Source organism: Telopea speciosissima, chromosome 6 (genome assembly GCF_018873765.1).
Source record: "Telopea speciosissima isolate NSW1024214 ecotype Mountain lineage chromosome 6, Tspe_v1, whole genome shotgun sequence".
In the NCBI taxonomy this organism is placed as follows: Eukaryota; Viridiplantae; Streptophyta; class Magnoliopsida; order Proteales; family Proteaceae; genus Telopea; species Telopea speciosissima.
In genome coordinates, this window is record NC_057921.1 from 63,317,582 (window position 1) to 63,344,609 (window position 27,028).

Here is a 27,028-nt window from a genome sequence, read left to right on the forward strand (position 1 = left end):
ACTCAAGTACGACCTCATTGAATCAACCCATACAAGCAAACAGTAGACCTGCTAGAACCTGAAAACCGGCAACCCGGCCTTGTCTTCCCTAATGATCCTTGCAAAGCTCCTCCCCAGCAAGCTGTCCTGGAAGAAGGTGCAAGAAGCGCTTGTATCACAATCTTCTCTAGCCAGCCAATCTGCCGCTCTGTTGCTTTCCCGAAAGGCGAAGGACACTGTGGCCCGAGTCTGAATGACCAGTGCCAAAATCTCCTGGAACCAATACCATCCTTTCCATAAGTTACATCTCTTGAGGTTGACCATACTTACAGTAGTAGCCGAGTCGAAGTTTACCACCACGTCTGCATGTCCTAGCTCCTGGCATAATTTCAAGCCATCCCTCAATGCTCTGAGCTCCGCTATGGCATTAGTGCACTCTCCATAGAAATTTGCAAAGGCTGCCAGCACTACACCATTGTGGTCCCTAATCACCCTTCCTCCCGCACCAACCCCCGGGTTTCCTTTACAAGCTCCATCAACATTTAATTTCACAGACCGCAAAGGGGAACGCCAATAGATCGGAAGGGGCTGCTTCAACCTTGCTCGAGGGGCCACTAGTCCAAAGCACTGGAGAATTAAGGTATCCCTAGGGGACCCCAATCCACCAATCTTAGGGGGATACTGAACCTCCCTAATATTAGCTTATGTATTTTCGTCTGTATCGTTGACTACCCAGTCTTATTTTTTAATAAACTGTTTGTAGTGATTATTTTTAGTTTATTGGTGTTGGATCAGTGGGTTCCTTTTTTTGCCTAATTGATGGGCAATAATTTTTTTAAGCTACTATAATTCAGTGTGGTTAAATCAGGGGCATGGAAATAAAATTTAATTTTCAAACAGCTGAATGAGTGTCATAATCTCTGTGAAAATTCTCGTGGTGTTTAGGTTGTCATATATTCAGCTATATTGCGGCCATGGTTGGTGCAGTTCAACCGCATATTGCTTTTAGGCAAACATTTGTTATTTAAGTTGATTAATTGAATGGAGCCCTAGGTATTATGGTAATATTGAATGTCCAATACGAGCAAGTTGGAAATGGTTATGATGGAAATATTTAGAAAAATAAGAAGGGAAAAAGAACTCTGTCTGGGAGTGTAGCTTACGCTGGCACTCCCATGTGTCTATCTCTCTCCTCCCCATATGAAAAGACATTTCTGCCCCTTTGTTTTGAGGAAGAGAGAGATAGACACATGGGAGTGCTGGCGTAGGCCACTCTCTAGGACAGAAAACTACTTCCTAAAAAACAAAAAAAAGGGAAAATTTGCAATTGTTTTATCATTTAAGCACAAATCTTTTCCACCAACTTTCCACTAAAGCTAGTAGGGAAGAGCATCTATTGAACCCAAATCTTTAGGCTTTGATTGGTTGCAAGGGAATGCTATTTTTTATGCAAAGTGGAAATTTTTTCCCCAGGAGAAGTAATTTTAGATGTTTGATTGATGGGGGAATATATTTAAATGTAAATGGCGCAGCCTGAGTCGGTGCTGTGATGCAGGGAATATCACCCCCTGCTGGCATGAGAGCACACACATGCTGGCATCTTGGGGGTGGAATTTCTGCCTTTCATAGGGGCGGGTAATCATTTCGGCCCCACTGTATCTAAGTAGAAAAATAAAAGCTAATCTTTTTGACTGAACAGTAATAATTGATGTTTAACAATTAAGCCAAATTGAAGCATGAGAGAGACAGAGATAGCTCAGGGAAAATTATCGCCCCCAATCCTAGGGGTGGTCCTGTGAGCATCGTGTGGCTGGACACTTCCCATGTGTCATATTTGGCCCAAGTTTGGGTGATCCAGCCGATCTGATCCGATACCGAGATTACGAACCACGCCTCCGATACAGTTATGATTGTATACTCTTCCACGGGAACTGGTTAAGAAGAAGTGATTACTTAAATTTTACCTACGCGTACACGTACAAGTACAACATAGACTGTTGTTAGCGTCCATGAGCCCAAAACTTCCGAGTGTGTGGCGCAAACGGCAAACCTGAGCGAAGAGAGAAGAAACCAAAACTTTCCATCGTTAAGTGGCGAGGCGGGAATGCTCTTGCTCACGCCCTAGTGGTTTCAAACACAATGTCTGCCCTGAAACGCCGAAACGTTCCAATTGTGGGCTCGAAGCGTCTTCTCTATCGCACGGTTCGTACCTTCACCACTTACAGAGACCATTTCTACGCTGTGGTAGCTCCAGAGACCGGAGAAACAGGTCTATATGGCTTTGAAATCTTGAAGACAGCGAAAGGATTCCGACGTTTTGTCGACGAAGCAATCGAGAGGTATAAAGTTCAGTTTTTTTTATTAGCTCTTTAATTTCGAATGATTTAAAAAAAAATTTGCCGTTTTTTCAGATCGGGTGAACTCATTTCTTATGTCTCTGGTGCGCCTTCATCGATGGAAATCATCCGAGCCATGGACGAGATATCCGACACGGTAGGTTTCCGCAGTCAATTTTCTGTCGGACTAGTTAGTTACAAGTCAAAGAGATGTGAGACTGATTGGATTAGTTAATTCCTTAGGTTTGCTCGGTTGTGGATTCGGCAGAACTCTGTAGAAATACCCATCCTGATAGGTAATTGGTTATTATGGATGTTATTCTGTTGCATTATTCTGTTCGGGCTCTATTGTCTTTTTTATTTTTTATTATTTCTATTTCTATTACCAGAATTTTATTCTTATTGTTTTGTATGTTTCAGGGAATACGTGGAGGAGGCTAACAAGGCGTCCATGAAGATTCAGGAGTATCTACATGTGAGGTGACTGATCATTTATATGGTGTTCGATTATTTTGAAAAGTAATCAACAGGAATTGGCTACGTATGCAGTTATCAATGTAGATGCCTATTTCTGTTGAACCTTATAGCATGTATATTTTCTTTTCTTGCTTCAGTGTGGTATTTCAGTAAGAAAGCAGGATTGTAGTGGAGAAGCTTACAATGTAAATAATGTCAAGTTACAAGTGTTTAGTTATGTCCTGTCGTAGTCAATATTTCCATGCTGGTTAAAATGACTGAGTTTGCTTTGAGCTCCAGTTTTTTGGTGCTGATGCCAATGCCCATCTATAGAGCATTATTTTTGTACGAGGGTCGGTTTGTCTCTAACAAAGTAGAAGGTATTCTCTAACCCTTTCAAAATTCTTGGACACATTATACTACATTATCAAGGTTGTCAAGTGGCTTTTCGATGCCTAGGTATTTGGGCCTTTCCAGGCAAAGCCCTGACTAGTGGCATTGAATTAGCAAATGCCAAAGAACAGTGAATCGAAACAGCCATTTTTTCGATGGTTGGTGATGCCCAAGAAAAAAGAAAGGATGCAAAGTTTTAGCAAAATAACAAAGTCAAGATCCCCAGTGGAAAACTGTGAAAAGTTGTTTACTACTTGGACCTGGTGATTCAACTCAAGTCATGGACTAGTCAGATGTATCCAACCTACTTGCTGGTAGCATCCAACTTATGCATGAGTCAGTTGATGTCCCAAGAAACTAATCTGATAAATCTAACAGTCTGACTGGTACAGTACAAGATAAATACAGGCACTTAAATTGATTCCAAGCGTGCCAGAAACTGAAAACCATTCATTTCTGAGAGTTTGTGAATAGGATGAAATAGGGAACTAGGACTATATAGATTTTTATTATTTGTATTTGTGCTACTGTAGGTCAAATTTTGGCTGCAGGGTAGTTGAATTAATCCATCAACGAGTAGTTATCTTATTTTTTCTTTTATTGAGCAATAGCTGTGTGTGAATGGTAAATTTGCTTGAACAATTGGCAGTAATAATTTATTTCCTGCTGACAACTCTTGCAGTTTCTGAATACGAATCATAGTCTATATAATTCGGTGCTAAAAGCAGAACAAGACGGTCTTCTCCGAACAAAAGAAGCTCAAAGAGCAGCCCATTCCTTGCGTGTTGACTTTGAGAAGGGAGGAATCCATCTTCCTGCTGGTATTTATAGAATTGTTGGTTAAACTTTTTTCCTGATGTAGCAACTAAAAAATACTTCCTCCTTTAATTATTGGACTTTCTCTTTTGATGACAGAGAAGTTAGATCGAGTTAATCAGTTGAATATTGATATTGCTCATCTGTGCAGAGAGTAAGTGAAGTGAATCTCTTTGTAATTTCAAGTGAATTGCTGTTAACTGAATTTATTACAATACATTCCTGGTATTGGGTATGATTTTATTTTGTGCAGTAGTTGTTTTTTTCATGTCCTGCATCATTTATGGTTTCTTCAGAAAGATTTTAACATGTTGCTGCAGTCATCAACCAACTAAAGGAAGCCTTCAATTTATGGAATTTCATTACTTATGTTAGGCTGGTGAACCAATTGAAAAATGAGTCAACCTTTATTTTGAGTATGGATGGTGGCTTTGTTTGTTCTTGTCAACTTGCAGCTGTTATTTAATGAACTGCAGCAGATGGAATATTTCATCTTGATTGTTTTTGTAGGAGGATTTAAGCACTTTGGCCATTTTTTACACCTTTGATTCATTAAATGGGGAGCTTGTTATTTGTGTAAAGTTCAGAATGTGGCATGCTATGTTTTGGTAAATTTTTATTTAAAAAAAAAATATGTCAATTGAAACTGCTAGTTATGCACCAGCACCCACTGGATTCTTTTAATTTTTTTTCCCCCCCTTTTTGGGGGGGTGGGGTGAGGGGGCCAATAATGTGATCTTGCATTGAAGATTTCCTTGGACTGCTTGACTACCTCTTATCTCTCTTTGGAGCTGCTTTGGATGAGAGGGTTTTCTGAAACATCTATGGGGTCATATGTTTGGCCTAACTCATGAAGAAGAAGAATCTAGCAGAAGAGTATCCCTGATTTATGCTTGGATTCTTGCATGTGAATAAGTCTTTTGTTTCGAGGATTATCATATTCTGTGGAGAAGATAAAAGAGAGAATTAAAGCTTTACTTTTCTATTGGTCATCCACTTGTCTTGAATTCAAGAGCCTTAAGATTGGCAATTGATATATTGTTGGAGTGCCATACTTTAAGCCTAGAAACTAGGGAATTTTCTTTAGCATGTATTTTGAAAGAGTTTGGTCTGGGTTTTTTCTGTTTTCCTTGAATGGAGATGTGGCTTGGGATGTGGCTTTTCAGTATTATCCATTACTTTCACTCTACTATATATCCAATGAATTTGGAAGAAAAGAAAGTAATAAACCGAGGGAAAGAAAAAGGCACCTCCACATTGTTGCAAGGTTAGCTGGCTGAGCTAAATAAAATAATTGTGGTCAACAGCAGGCTCAAATTTTTTTTTTTCTTTCGTGTAATTTAAATTAGAAACTTAGAATTCTGCATGATATTAGGTGAGGTAAATGGCCATGGAACACATTACAATCAAGCTTTTATGCCAATGTTTTTTGTCCTTATGTTCGTTATTTGCGGTGTTCTTTATTTGAAACTGCCAAAAAGCTGCATTGCTTTGGTTCTTTGGCTGTTTTTCGTATATCTTGATAACTGGGGGAGAACCTTAGTTTATTTATTTCTGCATATCTAATGTCAACAGAAGATGGTCATTCAAGTTTGGTTACAAAGTATGGTTGGAGTGTGGCTATAGAACTCTGTCCTGCATTCCATATATATGATTCTTTTTGGGGCGTCTTCATTAGCCTTTTATTTATTGTTGTAGTTGACATTTGTACTTGGTTTTGATGCACTGGAGTATATTAAGAAAAATTGTTTCTGAAAATGTACCAACTTCTTATGGATTTGGTTTTTATCAGGTTCAGTGAAAATATAAGCAAGGACCCAGGTTCTGTTGATATATTTCCAGCTTCACGTATTCCACGACATATACAACATATTCTTAGGCCCATTTATCGTTCAACATCTGGTACATCAAAGGACTCGATGGGTTCAGTAAATAACTTAAAAGAAAAGGGATTTCGGATAATTACAGATCCGGGTACTCTATCCTCTGTACTGCAATGGGCATCGGATGATGAGGTAGCCCTGATGTTATGGACTTCATATGGCTTTTGTCTTCAATTTTTCATTCTTATTCTTTTGTATCTGTGGAATGCAATCTTAAATAGTGCAGAACGTCTAAACATGGATTCCGAGGGCTGTTATTATATGCTATATATATTTGTGAAGTTTCACAATTTTCTTGCAAAATTTATCTGATTTTAACTGCTAGAATATTGTTGCAAGCCTTGGGATGTGTGGACATCTTTGTATTGAGTTGCCTTAGGAATAGAAATACATCAACTCAGAATCTTCAGTGCATTACTTTCATTGTAATCACCCATGAAAGTACACTAAGCATACATGAATATTTTCAGGTTAGGAAGCAGTCATACATACAAGGAAATTCTGTTCCACGAGCAAATCTTGGTGTACTTGATAAGCTTATAGCATCTCGCCATGAACTTGCACAGGTCATCCTTCTACGCTTATAACAATCTCCTTCAATATCCTGACCAATTGTTTGACATTTTCTGTGAGATGATTTACTTGTATTCTATATGGTAATGTTTGCATTTGATGAACATTTTGTAGACCTGACCATGACCTTTTATGTTCTATTTTGGGTTATGGTGTTATGGTTATGAGAATGGTTCTTTGCCCTTGACGTTTGCTGGTAAAAACCTATCACTATTCATAGTTACATTACATTAGTTTTCTTCTTTTTTGCTTGCTTGTTTTGAGTTGGGACTGCTAATTGTGGAACTATTCCTTGCTGGCCTACATTATTGAGGGTGGCTTGTCTGGCTGTTGTAGTGCTCTAGTTGGCTGGCTTTTTGTTGGCTTCTTTGTTGTATTAATTTGCTGTATGTTTCGTACTCTTTTCTAATAAACACGTGTTATTCAAAGAGAAGTGGAAATAAAAAGAGAATCATGATCATGAGCAATCTGATATCATGTCCATTACTTAATGCAGGATCCCAAAGGACATGTTTGTAATCTGGTTTGAATCTTTTCCTATACGATGTAGTGCTGTACTGTTTTAAAAGAAGAGTAGCAGTTACCCTAACTTTTGGTTTTAGGATTACCACAGAAATTGTAAGGGATGCCATTATCATTTATGAACTTAGAGAAAGATTCAGTGAAAAGTAGTCACACTGTCAATTGATTGTGAGTTTTGAATATTTGCCTGGTGTTATCAAATACGAGGGTAGACTGATTATTGATTGCTTTTATTGCTGCAAAATTACACTTGAAAGCTGCATGGTGAAACATAAATTATGCTATAAATAAGTATTTTATGGTATCAAAGATATGATCAACTTAGTACTTATAATCCAATTTCTACAGCTTTGTTTAATCAGCTATTTTGTAGGTGTCTCTCTTATAATATCAGAATCAAGTAATGAATCATATTTACAATTATATTATATTGGTTTTAAAGGTATAGTTAGGGGAACTTTTGTATTTGATGTTGTAAGCCATTGATTTTTGTTATTAGAAATGGATGCAGATAATGGGGCATAAATCGTATGCTGAATTTGCAGCACATCCAAACATGGCCTCATCACCAGAGGTTGCCATGTCTTTTTTGCTTGATTTGAGCAAGATTGTCAAGCCCAAGGCTGATGAGGTATCCTGTCTTGATGTGTATACTTGGAAGCAAATAATTTTTTATATCTTCTTCCTTGATCATTGCTTACACAGGTTTCATACTTTCCGGCTGTTTTCCTCCTTTATAGGAGTTTAAGGCAATAAGAATTTTTAAGAAGAGTTCTGGTCATGGTTTTGGTGATCTGGAGCCATGGGATGAGGCCTACTTCACGGGGATGATGAAATCTTCTGTCTTCAAACTGGACTCCTCAGTAAGCTTATCCATGGTGTTTGTTGTGCATGTTTTCTAATTGGCAAATCACTCTTTATTAGCTCCTGTAATTGCTAGTGTTTTCTCTCATACATATTGAATTTCTTTTTGCATTCCCTAGATCATATTTTACTAATGAAGTTTTTAGACATGCCTACTTTTTCCTTTTCTTTCACATACAAATTAACAGTTTTTCTTGCTATTTTTGAGCAGGTTGTAGCATCATATTTTCCTCTATCAAAATGCATTGAGGGTTTGAAAGTGCTGGTAGAGTCATTGTTTGGTGCGACATTTCGCCACATACCTCTTGCAGCTGGTGAATCTTGGCATCCAGATGTACTTAAAATGGCACTTCATCATCCTGAAGAGGTAGATTGTCTTCTTGAGGTTTGACTAAAATTTATGTGACATGCTGATCCATTAACACCTGTACCCTCACAGTTTGTGGTTGAACACTAGTCTTTCACTTGGAGGATCAGAGAATTCTGTGTGTGTGTGTGATTGTGTGCAAGATTCTAAATCTTGGTTTTGAGGCCGGTTTCGACCCTGGCCGAAACTAAGATTTTGGTATTTTTCTGGCCAAATGCGAAATGTCATGGGCTGGTTGGTTGAAACTAGTCGAAACTCGGTATATTTCGGTAGAAACTGATTGAAACTAGCTGGTCAAAACTGGTTGATGTAGGTTTATCATAGATATTGGCTTATTTCCTTAGAAATAGGCCTAGGGTTGGGTTATATACATGTTGGGCCTTTGTTCCCAAGGGTTTTCTATGTATTAGGCCACTTTAATGAGCCTAAACTAGGGGTATATAGGTTGTATACGGGATTAGCCCAATACTTAGTTTATTTTTATGTTTTCTAATTGAACCGGTTCAAATTGGTTACATCCAATTGGTTCAATTTAAGTGATCATGTGACTTGGTTAAGTGGTCATGTGATGTAAGTTGGGCTGGATTAGGACTCTATAAGTCCAGCCATGTTTTGAGTCTATTTCCTTTAGTATTTTTCTTTTCTAGTCAATTTAAATTACCTAATAGGTTAGGGATAGGATTAGGCCATTCCTTTTTAGTGTTTAAGTCTATTTTTGAGTCTTCTATATAAGTTTGTAAGGGAGGCCAGCATTGTACACGAATTTGATTAATGAAAAAAGCTTTTGCTTGTTGGCTGCCATTGTTGCTGCTCCTGTGCTCCTTGTGAGTGTGCATCCTTGTGGTTCTATCAAGGTGGAAAGGGACTGGTGGAATCCGGTTGACTACTTACGCCGTGACGGCTGGGAGGATCTTCTTCAAATTCGAAGGTGGCCTTATCTTTCACAACTGTCAAAGCTTGCTGCCAGTGCAATCTCTAGTAAGTTTAACGCCAAAATTCTTCTTCTAATCCTCTAATCCTTTCCCCCAATTGATCCCCTTTATTTTTTATTTGAATCCCATAAACCCTAACTCCATTAAAGCCCAAAACCTGCAACTCAATTCTGTCCAGAATTGCAGAATTGCAGAATTTCAAAACTCATCCAAACCCTAACCTTTTTATACCATATTGACCCCCTAGACCTGCCCATTAATACCCTATAAACCCCTTTCCCAATATCCAACCCAAACCCTAGGAATTGACCCAAATCCTAGTGCTGTCCATTCGAACCAGCAACCCCTTTTATTAGTTGATCCGGTTGTTTGGCTCCTAGTAGGTCTCCTACCTATCTAGGACTACATTAATTGGTATCAAAGCTATGGCGGAGGGAAGCTCCAACCAAGCCTCGAAAGACCTACCTCCCTTCGTTTTCAAGACCCGAGTTCGTCTAACCAATGGGAGCACAACCATATTAGTTGTTGATGAGAGGCGACGTAACAACATTATTTCACAATCCGTGGTGGATATGTTGTCCCAATTAAGAGAGATTTGCATCATGCCTACAGGTAAAGTCTGTATTGAATTTGGGTGTTCTTCATACCATGATGGTGCTTGGTGTCAGCCGGTACCACATTCAAAGAGTTTTATTGCAGTGGGTTGTGATTGGTTGGACGAGCGACAAGGTTGGATTGAACCTGAAAACAACTCGTGTGTCCTACCTGATCGACACCGTCTATACCATTTATTTACTCTAAAAGGGTTACAACCAAAGGTGACCACGTCGACTGTACAGCCACAGGGACTGCCGAACATGTCAACTCAAACGCAAGTGGCATCGGTTGTGTTTGAAGTTTCACCAATGGCAGATGCACCAACAGAAGATCCTACTGAAGTGATCTATGTTGAAGAAACCAATATAGATAAGGCTGAACCAGTAGAAGATTAAAAGCTGATTGAGAGCATTCCAAAGGAAAACAATGACCTTCAAGATGCTGCTCTTGAAGAGGTGGAGCTTGTGTCTGATGCATTAGATGAGAAGGTTGCTAACACTGAAGGCTCTATGGACGAGACATTGACAGTTGCTGCTGATTCACAGGCAAAACACATAAAGTTTGTTATGCCACCATGGTTCTTCGAAGAGAAAGCTCCACGCATTGAAGACTTTATCCCCAATGTTCCTGCCTCATCGGAATTTTGTTTGGGGATGGTCAAAGCTGCTAATCACATGTTGATTCCCCCTCATCATTGCAAAATTCGAGGACGAATTTTTTCAAGTTGGGGAGAGTTGATGCAAGTTCATCATAGATATTGGCTTATTTATTTAGAAATAGGCCTAGGGTTGGGTTATATACATGTTGGGCCTTTGTTCCCAAGGGTTTTCTATGTATTAGGCCACTTTAATGAGCCTAAACTAGGGGTACATAGGTTGCATACGGGATTAGCCCAATACTTAGTTTATTTTTATGTTTTCTAATTGAACCGGTTCAAATTGGTTGCATCCAATTGGTTCAATTTAAGTGATCATGTGACTTGGTTAAGTGATCATGTGACTTGGTTAAGTGGTCATGTGATGTAAGTTGGGCTGGATTAGGACTCTATAAGTCCAGCCATGTTTTGAGTCTATTTCCTTTAGTATTTTTCTTTTCTAGTCAATTTAAATTACCTAATAGGTTAGGGATAGGATTAGGGCATTCCTTTTTAGTGTCTAAGTCTATTTTTGAGTCTTCTATATAAGTTTGTAAGAGAGGCCAGCATTGTACACGAATTTGATTAATGAAAAAAGCTTTTGCTTGTTGGCTGCCATTGTTGCTGCTCCTGTGCTCCTTGTGGGTGTGCATCCTTGTGGTTCTATCAAGGTGGAAAGGGACTGGTGGAATCCGGTTGACTCCTTACGCAGTGACGGCTGGGAGGATCTTCTTCAAATTCGAAGGTGGCTTTATCTTTCACAACTGTCGAAGCTTGCTGCCAGTGGAATCTCCAGTAAGTTTAACGCCAAAATTCTTCTTCTAATCCTCTAATCCTTTCCCCCAATTGATCCCCTTTATTTTTGGTTTGAATCCCATAAACCCTAACTCCATTAAAGCCCAAAACCTGCAACTCAATTCTGTCCAGAATTGCAGAATTGCAGAATTTCAAAACTCATCCAAACCCTAACCTCTTTATACCATATTGACCCCCTAGACCTGCCCATTAATACCCTATAAACCCCTTTCCCAATATCCAACCCAAACCCTAGGAATTGACCTAAATCCTAGTGCTGTCCATTCGAACCAGCAACCCCTTTTGTTATTTGATCCGGTTGTTTGGCTCCTAGTAGGTCTCCTACCTATCTAGGACTACATTACTGGTCAAAGCTACTGAAATATTTGAAATATGGTTGAAACTGGTCGAAACCTAGTATGATCCAGTATCAACCTTAAGTTTTTTCTCAGTTTTTGTTTTAACCGAGATATCTCAGTCGAAACTTGCCCTCGAGATTTAGTTCCATGTGTGGGGGGGGGGGATTGGGGAGGGGTTGAATACCTCTTGGACAAGGTGAAGGCAGGATCCTGCTACTGGTGAGATTTGATCCCAAGTCAAGGCACCAACAATCCACTTGGCTTTACAGGTGTAACCAGCTACCACTTTTAGGATCAGATAGGCAATTAAAGGTGTCTAGGATGATCTTAAAGAAAGTATTTTTCAAGATAACATGTCCCGAGTGTATGATCTTTATGAAAAGATCTTTTCTTTTAAACATGGGGACAAATCTGTGTGTTAATATTATAGTGCACTTAAGGGCATCTGGAAAGAACTATATATTTATCAACCCCTTACTACTGATTTAGACTCGTTGAAGTCTCAATGTGCAGAGTTTTAGTGGCTAGATTTTTATAGTTTGAATTCTGATATGCGAACTGTCAAACTTAGATTTTAGTTGATGTTCTCTCCATGAATGAAGCTTTCTATTGTATTCAGTGCATTGTGTCTCCCTTTCATTCTAAACCTGAATCTCTTCCTTCCTCCAAGGAAAGTTCTGCCTTAATGGCTGGTTAATGTAAGACTAGAACTTGAATAGGTTTAATCTCAGGCAGGATCAAATAGAAAATCCTCCAATAAACAAGCAATTATATGAGGAAACCAAGAGAAATATGGGAACTCAAATTATATGAGGGAATCAAGAGAACAATGGGAATTCAAATTATATGGGGGAACCAAGAGAACAATGGGAACTTAAATGAGGGAACAATTTTCTTGGTTGAAGTAACAAATAAAAGCCCACAAATTTGTAACCTGTTGAAGCAGCAACGATCTTGATGCAATAATCTTCAAGAAATCGATGTAGCACTCTTGAACTCAATTTGACTAAAACTAGGGTTTAGAATCAAGAACCAATGGAAGGGGATGGAGAAAGGTGGGGTTGGGGAAGGCCATCTCAGCCTGGGCATCTCACCCATCCTATCTCAGGATTTTCACAATGTCTAAAGCCAATATTTCATTAATCAAATTCATGTACAATGCTGGCCTCCCTTACAAATTTATATAGAAGACTCAAAAATAGACTTAAACACTAAAAAGGAAAGGCCTAACCCTATCCTTAACTAATAAGGTAACATAAACTGACTAAGAAAGTGCAATAATGAAGAAAACATACTCAAAATTGAACTCTTAACTAAACTAATGAAGCAAATCCCGTTTTCCTACTTTCTACCCATATTTTTGGCTCATTAAATTGGTACATTACAAAATAAACCCGTGGGATCACAAGCCCAATGCCTACATAACCCAACCCAAAGCTTATTTTGCAATAAAATAAACCTTAAGTGACTTATCTACATCAATTTCTATTTGTTTGCGTTGTTCATTTTGATAATTGGGGTCCTTATAGTTCATTCTATAAAGCTGTTCTGACATATACCATAGGATCCAAAGCCAAACTACCGCTTCAGGTGTTCTTTTTTCCAATCTAATGCTTCAAACATATGTAAACATGCTTAATGGGCAATCCCTATTAATTGTATATGATGACACTTTTCGACATTGGTGTACTATTGAATGGTTTTTCTTCATTCGTAATACAAATTTCAATTGCACTTATTGAATGTTGTATTTTCTATTACTAAATTATGTGTAGAATAGGTTATATAAGAGAAAGGGTACAAAAGCTTACAACATATAGTACCAACATAAGGTCCAAAGCCAAACTACCATTTTGGGGGTGTTTTTTACAATTTAAAAGTTCAACTATGTTTAGAACTGCTTTATTAGGGTTTTTCCTAAAGTTTTGGGCCAAAATATGATCATTGACCACCCATATGGCCAACCGAAATGTATAAGATTTTGGTCTATTTCTGTGAAATCCAAAATATTTTGGTTTCGACCTAGGTCAAAATAGCAGTCTAGAACCATGCCAAGGGCTTACAGCCTAATAGCTAGAGTACAATGTGACGCAGACCATTGTAACAAACCATGGCTACAATAGCAATTTTTGTTGATCTCACTAGAAACTCCTTTTCTTCCCAGTTGTTGTAACTTATAAGTTTTCCTTTCCCACCATCTAGCTTTGTGCATTTTGAAATGAAGCTTTAATTATTTTCTCTTGCTAACTACTCATAATTAATGCTTGAATTAAGACACTACTTGTATTCTCAGGGTGACCTGGGGTATCTATACCTTGATCTGTACTCCAGGAAGGAAAAGTATCCAGGTTGTGCTCATTTCGCCGTCAAAGGTGCGCGTCAAATATCCGAGACGGAATTCCAACTTCCTGTATGTTTATCTCCCATTTGAACCCATTTTGTTTCAACCTACTGTTCATAATACATCTATAGTAAGTTGTCATTTTCCTCACCACTAACGTTTTGTATTTTCACCATTAGAAGTGCAATGATTATAATGCTGATTGATATATTTATCTGGAGGTGCTAATAGAAATTTCATGAGGTAGCTGCCTAGCTGCCCTGCCAGTAATCATGTTATGTGTGATGGAGGATATGGACTTTAGGCCTGATTTTATGCTGCATGCATCAATTATTCGTACGTTTCTATTGTTACTGTTATGGGTAAACTATTCTCTCAATTTTGATCATCAATGGATGTTTAGTATGGGCTTTTGTATTTACAAACATGGACCACCCTCTGAAGTAGCAATGATATATCAAATGCGTTTATTCATGTCCATCAAAAGGCATGTATTTAGACCATAATCCTGTCTCTATTCGTGACTACCGAGCCAGCATCTTATGAGGAGATCGACATGCATATCTTGGGGGCTCCATAGCCAGCTAGCATTTGAAATCAAGTTGGAGTTTAGTTACCACTTGTGTGGAGACTTGTTCGGCTTAGTTTTAATTAGTGTATTTCCTATTTCAGTTATGATTGTAATAGCCAATAGGATTTTTTTCTTTCATAGTCAGATTTGGATTGTTTTAGTTCTTCTACAAATAGATTGTATTAGCCATTGGTGATAGTCATGATTGAATGAGATTAATTAGATTTAAGAGTTCCTTCAAAGAGTTGTGCGGTTCAGTTATCGGGGTGAGAAGTCTTGGGTGTTATGCCTTGGACGTGATATCCTGATCCAGATTGGTAGGAGGCCTTGATTATGTATTATCTTTTTATTTGTTTATACTCTGTTTTACCACCACCAAGGTACTGTTCTGTTCCTCATCGTTTGATATTGTTACTGTTAAGTATTTCTCTCTGTTTTGATTTGATTCATTCATTCTTCAACCTATTATCATATTCCTTCAATCTGTTCTTGCTAATCTGCATTAGTTTAGCCTGAAATTAATACATGTGGTACCTCTGTTTTGTGATCCTTTTTAGTCAAGTTTGTTTAGCCACCCGAAACAGAAACCGTTATCAGTTCGGCTTGAGACCTTTGGAACTTAAATGGTATCCTACCATTGACCTTCGACCAGGGTATTTCCCTGATCTAAGGTCTTGATCTGCTGAAATTAAAATTTTCTTATTTACTGCAACTATCCTATTTCAGATTTAAAATTTTCTAATACTCTATATCCTGCCATTAGGTCTGAATCATATTTTGAGGGTGTTGATTGAGTCAACTAAAAGGGAAGCTCTATTTGAGTTTTGGGGTGATCTGATTTCCGGATTTGATTTAATTAAAGATTTTCTGTTTTCTGATTTTTATTTCAGAATTGAGTAAATCTGAAATTATTTTTAAGCCAAGCGTTCAAACCTCATCATCTTCTGAAGGAACCTTATTTTTATTATGTTGCAACACTGATTTGTTTGGTGCTTGAAAGTTCCTAATGGGCTAGGAAGCTCACATTTTCTCAATTTTCCTTGAATTGGTTCAATATGACCTCAAATAACATGGACAGTCACAAACGTGGATTGTCTTTCTTCTTAACTATTGCCCTGATGTATTCACATGATTAGTTCATTAATGTTGCTTGATGCTTTATTTAAGTGAATCTATATTTTGATGCAATGTATACCAGCTAAGCTTCCATTGAATTTAGCAGTGATTATGAAAGGTACTTTAGATTGATCTTTGAATAGTTTCTAGGTCATATATCTAGATCTTTGTGATCAGGTTCATTTGTACTAATTGATGGTGTAGGTTGTAGCCCTTGTCTGCAATTTCTCGGCTTCACGTGGTTCATCAAGTGCAAGGCTTAACCACTGGGAAGTAGAAACTCTTTTTCATGAGTTTGGACATGCTCTTCACTCCCTGCTTTCTAGAACGGTATTTTCAATCTTTACCATTATTGAAAGACAGATCAAATAAAACTTTTCTACTTTTTCTGATCTGCTCTTTATTGAATGTTGTAGGATTACCAACATTTTTCTGGTACCAGAGTGGTTCTTGATTTAGCTGAAACACCTGCAAACCTTTTTGAGTGAGTAGCATATTTGGCATACTATGGTACTATTTAAATAAATGATTGCTATTTCATGTACTTAAGATATTATTCATAAATAAGCAAATATCCCCTATTTGAATCTAATAAAAATAGTTAAAAAATACATTCCAAAAGGGTAAAAAGTCAACCATCAACTTAAAAACAAAAACTGGGTTTTCGGCGGTAGATGATATTTTCAACTTTCTAATGCTATGGTTTGCTCAAATATAAAAATTCCATAAAATCTTAATATGGTAAAACATTACTGAATGCCAAAAGAGCGGTAAAATTTTCATTTGTTTTGATATTTAAAAAAATATTTTCATTTACAGCGATTTTGACAGCATTCGCACACACCAAATAAGGTTTGACCGGAACATAACTCCTTCAATATAAATCAGATTTAAGCAATCTTAGATTTGTGTTCTATCTACCACAAAAAATCTCATGTAAAAATAAAATCATTTGACCAGTCAAATTTCTTAGAGAACAAAAACATTTCTCTAAATTGAGAGCAGATTCATTACTTGTATAAACCAATTGTGATATTAGGTATACTAAGACAATGACCAATTCCAAGAACAGTATAAACCAAATGTATGTTTTGATTGTTTCAAACTTTCAATAGCTTGTTTCTTCAATTCTTGTCTTTTAGTTCTATGTTGTTTTTTGATTATTTGATGTGGCTTGATCTTGACTTTTAATGACTTGATGTGGCTTAATGTTGATTTTTGATGATATACGGTTATATTGTAGCATACTAAATAATGTTAGAAAATAAGGAAATAAAAAATAACACTTGGGCGCATTGGGTCGCCTCGCCACCTTGACAACTATGAGTGTATATCTAATCCCAACCAAACAAGGAAAGAGAAATTGATGCAAGTTCATCATAGATATTGGTTTATTTATTTAGAAATAGGCCTAGGGTTAGGTTATATACATATTGGGCCTTTGTTCCCAAGGGTTTTTTATGTATTAGGCCACGTTATGAGCCTAAACTAGGGGTACATAGGTTGCATACGGGATTAGCCCAATACTTAGTTTATTTTTATGTTTTCTAATTGAACCGGTTCAAATTGGTTGCATCCAATTGGTTCAATTTAAGTGATCATGTGACTTGGTTAAGTGGTCATGTGATGTAAGTTGGGCTGGATTAGGACTTTATAGTCCAGCCATGTTTTGAGTCTATTTCCTTTAGTATTTTAGTTTCCTAGTCAATTTAAATTACCTAATACGTTAGGGATAGGATTAGGCCATTCCTTTTTAGTGTCTAAGTCTATTTTTGAGTCTTCTATATAAGTTTGTAAGGGAGGCCAGCATTGGACACGAATTTGATTAATGAAAAAAACTTTTGCTTGTTGGCTGCCATTGTTGCTGCTCCTGTGCTCCTTGTGAGTGTGCATCCTTGTGGTTCTATCAAGGTGGAAAGGGACTGGTGGAATCCGGTTGACTCCTTATGCCGTGACGGCTGAGAGGATCTTCTTCAAATTCGAAGGTGGCTTTATCCTTCACAACTGTCGAAGCTTGTTGCCAGTGGAATCTCCAGTAAGTTTGACGCCAAAATTCTTCTTCTAATCCTCTAATCCTTTCCCCCAATTGATCCCTTTATTTTTTGTTTGAATCCCATAAACCTTAACTCCATTAAAGCCCAAAACCTGTAACTCAATTCTGTTCAAAATTGCAGAATTTCAAAACTCATCCAAACCCTAACTTTTTATAGCATAATAGCCCTCTAGACCTGCCCATTAATACCCTATAAACCCCTTTCCCAATATCCAACCCTAACCCTAGGAATTGACCTAAATCCTTGTGCTGTCCATTCGAACCAGCAGCCCCTTTTGTTATTTGATCCGGTTATTTGGCTCCTAGTAGGTCTCCTACCTATCTAGGACTACATTAATTGGTATCAGAGCTATGGCGGAGGGAACCTCCAACCAAGCCTCGAAAGACCCACCTCCATTCGTTTTTAAGACCCGAGTTCGTCTACCCATTGGGAGCACAACCATATTAATTGTTGATGAGAGGCGACGTAACAACATTATTTCACAATCCGTGGAAGATATGTTGTCCCAATCAGGAGAGATTTGCATTATGCCTACAGGTAAAGTCTATGTTGAATTTGGGTGTTCTTCATACCATGATGGTGCTTGGTGTCAGCCGGTACCACATTCAAAGAATTTTATTGCAGTAGGTGGTGATTGGTTGGACGAGCGACAAGGTTGGATTGAACCTGAAAATAACTCATGTGTCCTACCTGATCGACACCGTCTATACCATTTATTTACCCTAAAAGGGTTACAACCAAAGGTGACCACATCGATTGTACAGCCACAGGGACTGCCGTACATGTCAACTCAAACGCAAGTGGCATCGACTGTGTTTGAAGTTTCACCAATGGCAGATGCAACCATGTAAGATCCTATCAAGTGATCTATGTTGAAGAAGCCAATATAGATAAGGCTGAACAAGAGAAGATGAAAAGTCGATTGAGAGCATTCCAAAGGAAAACAATGACCTTCAAGATGTCTGCTCTTGAAGAGGTGGAGCTTGTGTCGATGCATTAGATGAGAAGGTTGCTAACATCGAAGGCTCTATGGACGAGACATTGCGATTCTTCGCTGATTCACAGCGGAACACATAAAGTTTGTTATGCCACCATGGTTCTTCGAAGAGAAAGCTCCAGGCATTGAAGACTTTATCCCCAATGTTCCTGCCTCATCGGAATTTTGTTTGGGGATGGTCAAAGCTGCTAATCACATGTTGATTCCCCCTCATCACTGCAAAATTCGAGGACGAATTTTTTCAAGTTGGGGAGAGTTGATGCAAGTTCATCATAGATATTGGCTTATTTATTTAGAAATAGGCCTAGGGTTGGGTTATATACATGTTGGGCCTTTGTTCCCAAGGGTTTTCTATGTATTAGGCTACTTTAATGAGCCTAAACTAGGGGTACATAGGTTGCATACGGGATTAGCCCAATACTTAGTTTATTTTTATGTTTTTTAATTGAACCGGTTCAAATTGGTTGCATCCAATTGGTTCAATTTAAGTGATCATGTGACTTGGTTAAGTGGTCATGTGATGTAAGTTGGGCTGGATTAGGACTTTATAGTCCAGCCATGTTTTGAGTCTATTTCCTTTAGTATTTTAGTTTCCTAGTCAATTTAAATTACCTAATACGTTAGGGATAGGATTAGGCCATTCCTTTTTAGTGTCTAAGTCTATTTTTGAGTTTTCTATATAAGTTTGTAAGGGAGGCCAGCATTGGACACGAATTTGATTAATGAAAAAAGCTTTTGCTTGTTGGCTGCCATTGTTGCTGCTCCTGTGCTCCTTGTGAGTGTGCATCCTTGTGGTTCTATCAAGGTGGAAAGGGACTGGTGGAATCCGGTTGACTCCTTACGCCGTGACGGCTAGGAGGATCTTCTTCAAATTCGAATGTGGCTTTATCCTTCACAACTGTCAAAGCTTACTGCCAGTGGAATCTCCTGTAAGTTTGATGCCCAAATTCTTCTTCTAATCCTCTAATCCTTTCCCCCAATTGATCCCTTTATTTTTTGTTTGAATCCCATAAACCCTAACTCCATTAAAGCCCAAAACCTGCAACTCAATTCTGTCCAGAATTGCAGAATTTCAAAACTCATCCAAACCCTAACTTTTTATACCATAATAGCCCTCTGGACCTGCCCATTAATACCCTATAAACCACTTTCCCAATATCCAACCCTAACCCTAGGAATTGACCTAAATCCTAGTGCTGTCCATTGGAACCGGCAGCCCCTTTTGTTATTTGATCCTGTTGTTTGGCTCCTAGTAGGTCTCCTACCTATCTAGGACTACATTAGAAATCATAACCCTAACTGTAAGTAAATTTGATTGATCAGTTATGCTTGATATGTGCTTGAATATCTTCACAATTGATCATCTATAGTTCCTTCTCTAAACTGGAGTGCTTTAGAGTGATTGATACTTTGATTGTGGTGGTGTTGTTTTTTAGCTTCTTCCCTCTTTGTATAAGATAAAATTATTTTAGATGGGTGATGAAGCAAGTTGACGATCAATCAAACTAAGGGAATAACATACATGCATAGTTGTTAAGGTGCCGCCTAGGCGTCCAGGAGGATCTCTAGGGGCCTAGGTGACTGCCGCCATAGTGCAGGGCACCTTGCATTGGTTTAATTGGTATCAGACCAGGTTCTGGCACTTATTTATGCCAAATATCATTTATGCTATTCATAAATAATCAAATACCCCTATCTGAATCCAATAAAAATAGTTAAAAAATAAAATTCCAAAAGGATAAAAAGTCAATCCCCTAGTTCAAGAACAAAAACTGGTTTTTAACGGTAGATGAAATTTTCAAATTTCTAATGTTAAGTTTTTTTCTCAAATCTAAAAATTCCATAAATCTTAATGTGGTAAAACATTGCTAAAAACCCAAAGTGTGGTAAAATATTCATTTGTTTTGATATTTAAAAAAATATTTTCATTCAGAGTAATTTTGATAGCATTTGCGCACACCAAATAAGGTTTGATCGGAACATAACTCCTTCAATATAAATCAGATTTAAGCAATCTTGGATTTGTTGAAAAGGTGGTTTTGTGTTCTACCTAATACAAAAAGTCGTGTAAAAGTAAAATCATTTGATCAGTCAAACTTCTTAAAGAACAAGAACATTTCTCTAAATCGAGAGCAGTTTAATTACTTATTGATAAGATCATACTTTCTAAGAATAGTATAAACCAAATGTATGTTTTGATTGTTTCAAACTTCCAATAGCTTGCTTCTTCAGGTTTGCTGTCTTCTAGTTCTATGTTGATTTTTTTATGACTTTATGTGGCTTAAGATTGATTTTTGATTACTTAGTGTGACTGAGTGTTGATTTTTGATGACTTGATGTTGCTTAAATTGAATTTTTTAGGACTTGATGTGGCTTAATGTTGACTTTTGATGATATAAGGTATATATTGTAGCATACTAAATAATGTTAGAAAAGAAGGGAAATATAAATAACACTTTGGGCGCCTAGGTGGGCGCTTTGTAGCCTAAGTGCTTAGGCACGCCTCCACCGCCTTAGATCGCCTTGCCGCTTTGACAACTATGCATACATGTATGTGTACCAATGTGTTTTATAATATATGTTAGTAAAGCGAGCAAAAGGTAACAATCTACAGCAAATTTAGGATAAAGGGGGACATGAAATTCGGACCATGTAATGACAACTTACATGCAAGAACTGTCAACATCCAAACAAGTTTCTAGTTGTGTCTACACGTTAGTCTGACACGAGTTGCGAATTGGCAAGTAATCTATTGGACGGATTGGTCTTAACACCATTACAAAACAGAATCAAGCAATGAAAAATTAGACAAAAGATCTAGAAGTTAATGGTGGGTTCTTATTTGGAATGGATAGGTGAAGAACACTGTCGTCAATTGTTGGACAAATGTAAAAACTGATGAAGGGAAGTACTGTACTTTCATGATTGAGTGATGCAGATCAAGTTGATAGATCTGCTGTGGTGGATCAGATATAGATAGATCTGCTGTTACAGAGAAAATCAGCAACAAAATAGCCCTATTTACTGGCACCATCCAAAAAGTGAAAGAAATTTTATAGGAATGAAAAGACAGCAATTAGTCTACTGAAATTCAAACATTGTGGATTCTATAAAAAAGGTGATGGATTGTTGGTCAGTCCTATGATTTGCCACCTATGGGGGACACTAATCTCATAATAATGCTGGAATCTTTTCCCGAACTAGCTATTCCCATGTATGCTTCCTAGCTGTTTATGATCAGGGGGGAGAAAAAACAAATGACAAAAAAATACAAAATGAATTTTATGACTACAAGTTGATTTTCCAGCAAATATTTTTTCCAATTGAAACCAATGGAGCCTTCAAATTTTGATGAAATAGAATGAAACTTTACACTAGGACCAAGTTATTGCATGCTATGCTATGGAGAAAAAGAATTCTGATCTAATGGTACCACATAAAGGTATATGATTCTTGCTGTATAGAAAATTCTGCTATCATTTTCCAATAGCAAGATTCCAAAATGGTGGCTTTGATCGAAGTCTCCATACTTGGCTGTGAACCCTGGGTCTGTTGTGAGCCTTATAAATCAGAAGTTATATGATTGGGTTGAGCAATCCATAAAACATGATTCTGTAAAGATCAGTCAGATGACCAAGAAAAACAAATGATTCAGAACTATCAGCTAAATCTCAAGATGAGACCTCAACCAATATCCACTAGAAATATATGGTGATCAAAATGATTGGGCCGTATCGTGCTGCCTTGGATTAGGGTGAAAGTCCCAAGCTTAAGGTGATATTTAGTTATTAAGTGCATGGTTTTTCTGTTCATTTGAATAAATTTTATTGCAGTTGATAACTTTTGCAATTATTGAGGGAATGGAATTGAAGGAACAGACAACAAAGAAAATATATGCCTGGATGTTCCCATATATTGTTCTTTTATTTCAGATTTGGCTTGTGCTACAGAAAAGTTCATTCAGTGTTGAAACAAAATGCTTTTGATCAGATTGGTGGTCTAGTTTGGTTGGTTAGATGTCTTACACTGAGCTTTTGAAAGACAGATATTAATTGTCCTTGTATAATTCTTGTAATTTTGTTTGCAACGACTCTTTCAAGATTAACAATTTGCGTTGATTTTGCAAAAATTCTTGGTTTCAAACAAGCTGCAAGCATTTCTTAAGTTTCAAGTCTAAAAACAACTTTTTGAGCCTCATGTCTTGTCTGGTTGTTTCCAGATACTATGCATGGGACTACCGATTCTTAAGGATGTTCGCGAAGCACTATTCAACTGGTGAAGTAATTCCTCAAAAACTGGTGGAGTCAATGAAGGGTGCCAGAAATATGTTCGCAGCAACTGAGCTGCAGAGGCAGGTTTTGTTTCCTAGGGCTCTGCACTCTCTGCTTAATCAATTCCAGATGATTTTTCTTAGATTACATTTATAAAAGCATGTTGTTGAGTATGAAGACCAATCTATTTATCGACATGAAGCATGTGGTGCTTGGTATCTTCCAGAGAGTTAAAGCTCTTGACTCATTTTTTGGAGTTTCAACCTCAGAAAGAAAAGGAAAAGATAAATTTATTTCAGGATCCTATCACCTGGTTTCAGCATATTTTATCCTTAGTTTCGATGGATCAGTTTGGACCATAATCCTTTACCATTCAAAGAGAGGCCTTCATTGCAAGGTTTCAAAACTCGGGTCAAAATCGGCGAAATTGCCCAATTTGGATCGGAATTGATGGAGGTTGATTCCAACTTCCAGCCATTCTGTACAATGAAAATTGAGTCAGTCAAATGGGGAAAAAAATTCTCACCTCTTGGCTATTCTTTCTCCTTTTGATCACCAATAACACAGAAAAACAAAGGGAGCTCACTGTTTTGGCGAAATCTGCAAGTTTCTTGAGCAAAACACTCCAAAAATATAATTTCTAACAAATCAACCCTTCTTCTCTTTAATCCCATTTTCCTCTGACTCAGCCGATTCGAATCAGAGTCAAATTGGAATTGATGTAGACCAATCAGATGCTCAATGCCGAGTTTTAAAACCTTGCATCATTGTACTAGCTGAAGCATGGGGCTACATGGAAAGTCTTAATTGATGATCAACTCTGCCATACGGCAATCATCATGTATCCGGATCTAGTACAGAAAATTTCTCAATGCTTCAAGACTATGCTACTTGGCTCTACACACACAGAGACCCCTTATTTCCCTGCTTCTGAAAAGAATCATTTTGGCTGATAGTTATTTTTCCTTACTTCAGATCTTTTATGCCTTGATTGACCAAACACTTTTTGGGGAACAATCGTCCTCTTCGAGAGAAACAGTTTCTATAGTCGCAGACCTGAAAAGACAACATACAAGCTGGAAGCATGTTGAGGGTACACATTGGCACACCCGATTCAGTCACCTTTTAAATTATGGGGCAGGTACGAGCTACATTCTTTATTGTAGGGATGTGAATCATGTGATCCCTGATCATAATATAATCTGAAAATAATGCATATATAAGTATTGTATATATATTATTTTATTTTGGTAAAAAAGTAAACATATATTTCTACTGAAAGAGAGAACTATTGTAGGTTCCATTGTGTGTGTGCATGTATATGCCTGTGCCTGTGCTTGTGTGTGTGCGTTCATGTGTACTTAAAATGTAGTTACATACTAAGCTAAATTACACTGTAAATACGATCTTCTCATAGATAAGGTGGTAACAATATTTATTGTGGAGAATACTTGCATTAGGCTGTTGAGAGGAAGCTTTTCCCTGCTTGAGGCTAGATAATGCAAAGATGCAAGTCAATGGAGAACCTGGAATCCACTGGTTTTTGGATACTGATCAGGAGGTTTCTAGGCCCAAAATCAGTGAGTGGATGGGCTTCCTATTAATTTTATTTTGGCATGATCTAGAAGCAGGCTTTGATATTTGGAGGTTATTAGCATCAAGCAGACTAGTTTTAGCAAAGTTTATATTGGCTTACCAGATGGTTGTCTGTGTTTACCCGCATGGCCGCATCTGTGCCACGTGTAAGCAGGGGAGCCTGCTGTTGCAAGTATTCCTGATTCTTTATTGACAGGATCTGAGTTGTCATGAATTTAACTCATCAAATGTGCTTCCTAAACTCGGATATCATTTTGCCCTGATGGTAATTTCAATCTTATCTATCACATTCTTCTCAAAGTCATGGAATTTCTGTGCAGTGTACTGATGTTTAAGCTCATCAAATAAGATTTATCTCTTCATATACTTTGTCCCACTTGTTCATCTATACCATGTTTATCTGCTGATGTTCATGGAGTAGTTGGTAATGCTTGATATTCCTTATGATCATTTTTTCATTGTCACTTGTTTTTCAACTAGAAAGAACTGAGAATGTATTTTTTCAGTTAAGTAAACATATGCACTGGTTTTTCATTGTGCACAAACACACACTATCATACCACATTATGTTGATTTTAGAACTTTATTGTGAAACATTTTTAATTGATTTCTTCCCTCCCCTTCCTACTCTATGTAGGATATTATAGCTACCTTTATGCCAAGTGTTTTGCTGCATCTATATGGAAAGAGGTATGCTTGGAGGATCCGTTGTCAATGGATGCAGGATCTGCTCTTAGAGCTAAATTCTTGCAGCATGGGGGAGCAAGAGACCCGTCAGAGTTGTTGAAGGATTTGGTAGGGAATGATGTTCTGAGATATCATAATGGAGGAATAGTTCCCAACATCAGCTGTCTCTGTGAGGAAATGAAACTCATTTAAGGTCCCTCTTGCAGCACTGATGTTTGTTTGGGGAGACAGCGAGAAAGATCAAAAGATCAAGTAACAGCACAATCTGCCACCATTATCCTTACGTTTATCCGAATAGGTTGTATCCATTTTGACTTATATTTTTGGGCACCATTGATAAATGTATTTGTCTTGATATGTGTTACGAGGAAGAAAGAAAAAATTGAAGTGATGGAATAAAATTTTGAAGTTTGTTACAGAGGCTCAAGTCGAGTGTGGACTGCAAATCCTAGCATTACCTTCGTGGCTCTACAGATCTGAGTTCAATTTCGAAACAAGCTTATTAGATGCTGACAAATCTTCGTTAAATGTCGAACTGGGTCCGGTCGGATCCGGGTTTACTGGGTCAAGCCAAATTAATTCATTTTAAAAATTTTAAAAATTAAGAACTTTCAAACTGCAAGTCCAGACTGAGTGATTCAAAATACATTGGAAAGCTTGTTTTGAGTACTATCCAATGGTATAAAAAGAAGATATTACTTCCTATGCTGGAAGCAAGAGATGTCAAACATGAAATAAAGAATCAAACAAGATTGCAGTTTCTTTCTCTTAAACAAATTGATCATCATATAAGTTTACAGTTTTCAAAATACACGTCACTATTTTGTACATGGATGGAGATTTCATTCTCCCGTGTTTAACATCTCTATTTTTTTCCAGCAAAATACAAACAAGAGATCAAACAAAACAACGAAAAAAAAAAAATTTGTTTTGTAAGGATCTCTACTCTGCACAGATATTTTCTAATATGTGTCAAGTGTATCAGTCCGTATTGAAGGAAGAACGGTTAAAAAAAAAAAAAAACTTTTTTTTTTAAATAAAAGCAAAATCGCCTGTAGCCTGTAATAGCCGTCGTTCCATATCAGCAGTATTGATTGGGACCGATACCGTGATGTAAATCTTTACATGCACTTGAAATCTTTAGACATATAGACTCTAAGGTTTCTTGTTCATGTGTCAAGTTTCAGCCTAATGGAGTTGAAATCACAAAATAATTCTTTGAAAAATTAAGAAATATAACAAAATCCATTGACAGTTGAAAATTTCAAATATGTATAAATATTTATGTAAGGGTATATGACTTAATTTGAGGATTAAATTTAAGACATAACGAATCTAAAGTAACATTTTCTAGAGGGATTTTCTCATCATTAAGATCCATCAAGGTGTCAAATATTTTGTAAACTTATTTTTTCTACCTCTGTGTTATGAAACATAATATTTTTTTCCCATAAGGATAATAGTGATTTTATAAGAAGCATTTTTTATGGTCTTGATTTATTCAATCACCTTAACGGAGGAGGTGAATGGTTGAAGTTCCTCATCACTAAATCCCTCGCCAAAGGAAAATTATCCTCTCCAATTCCTTAAAGTGTGGTAGTGCGACAGTGCTAGGAGGAGATGCCGACACTTGATAGTTGTCGCATCCAACCGTTCATATCACTGAACTCGAACCCTTGGATGCGGCAACTACCAAGTGTCAACATCTCCACCTAACATTGCTGCATTACCACACTTTAGGAATTGAAGAGGATAATAATAAGAATGTCCATATATGTGCCATAAACAAATGCAAGGAGACCACTTAAAGCGGTTGCGGCTTGAGAGCTTTGCTCCTTTCCACGCAATTCTATTTATATAAAATAAATAAAAAGAAAGGGGAAAGTTTT

The 27,028-nt window shown here is 37.4% G+C and overlaps 1 protein-coding gene across 1 annotated transcript; it reads left to right on the forward strand.

Moving 5' to 3' along the window:
• Nucleotides 1-2,021: 2,021 nt before the first annotated feature.
• LOC122664154 (mitochondrial intermediate peptidase, mitochondrial) lies at nucleotides 2,022-25,558 on the forward strand. The gene is made up of 17 exons (XM_043859854.1): nucleotides 2,022-2,318; nucleotides 2,391-2,472; nucleotides 2,559-2,611; nucleotides 2,736-2,790; nucleotides 3,847-3,985; nucleotides 4,080-4,134; nucleotides 5,773-5,995; nucleotides 6,334-6,429; nucleotides 7,470-7,589; nucleotides 7,699-7,821; nucleotides 8,034-8,189; nucleotides 13,800-13,916; nucleotides 15,739-15,864; nucleotides 15,951-16,018; nucleotides 22,805-22,940; nucleotides 23,832-23,997; nucleotides 25,090-25,558. The coding sequence occupies exons 1-17, from the start codon at nucleotides 2,119-2,121 to the stop codon at nucleotides 25,329-25,331; spliced, it is 2,157 nt and encodes a 718-aa protein (XP_043715789.1). The 5' UTR covers nucleotides 2,022-2,118; the 3' UTR covers nucleotides 25,332-25,558.
• The last annotated feature ends 1,470 nt before the right edge of the window (nucleotides 25,559-27,028 follow it).

Coding starts and splice junctions, on each gene's coding strand:
- LOC122664154 (XM_043859854.1), top strand. CDS start 2,119: ATGTCTGCCCTGAAACGCCGAAACGTTCCAATTGTGGGCTCGAAGCGT. Junction 2,473..2,558: donor TGGACGAGATATCCGACACG/GTAGGTTTCCGC, acceptor TTAATTCCTTAG/GTTTGCTCGGTTGTGGATTC. Junction 7,822..8,033: donor TCTTCAAACTGGACTCCTCA/GTAAGCTTATCC, acceptor ATTTTTGAGCAG/GTTGTAGCATCATATTTTCC.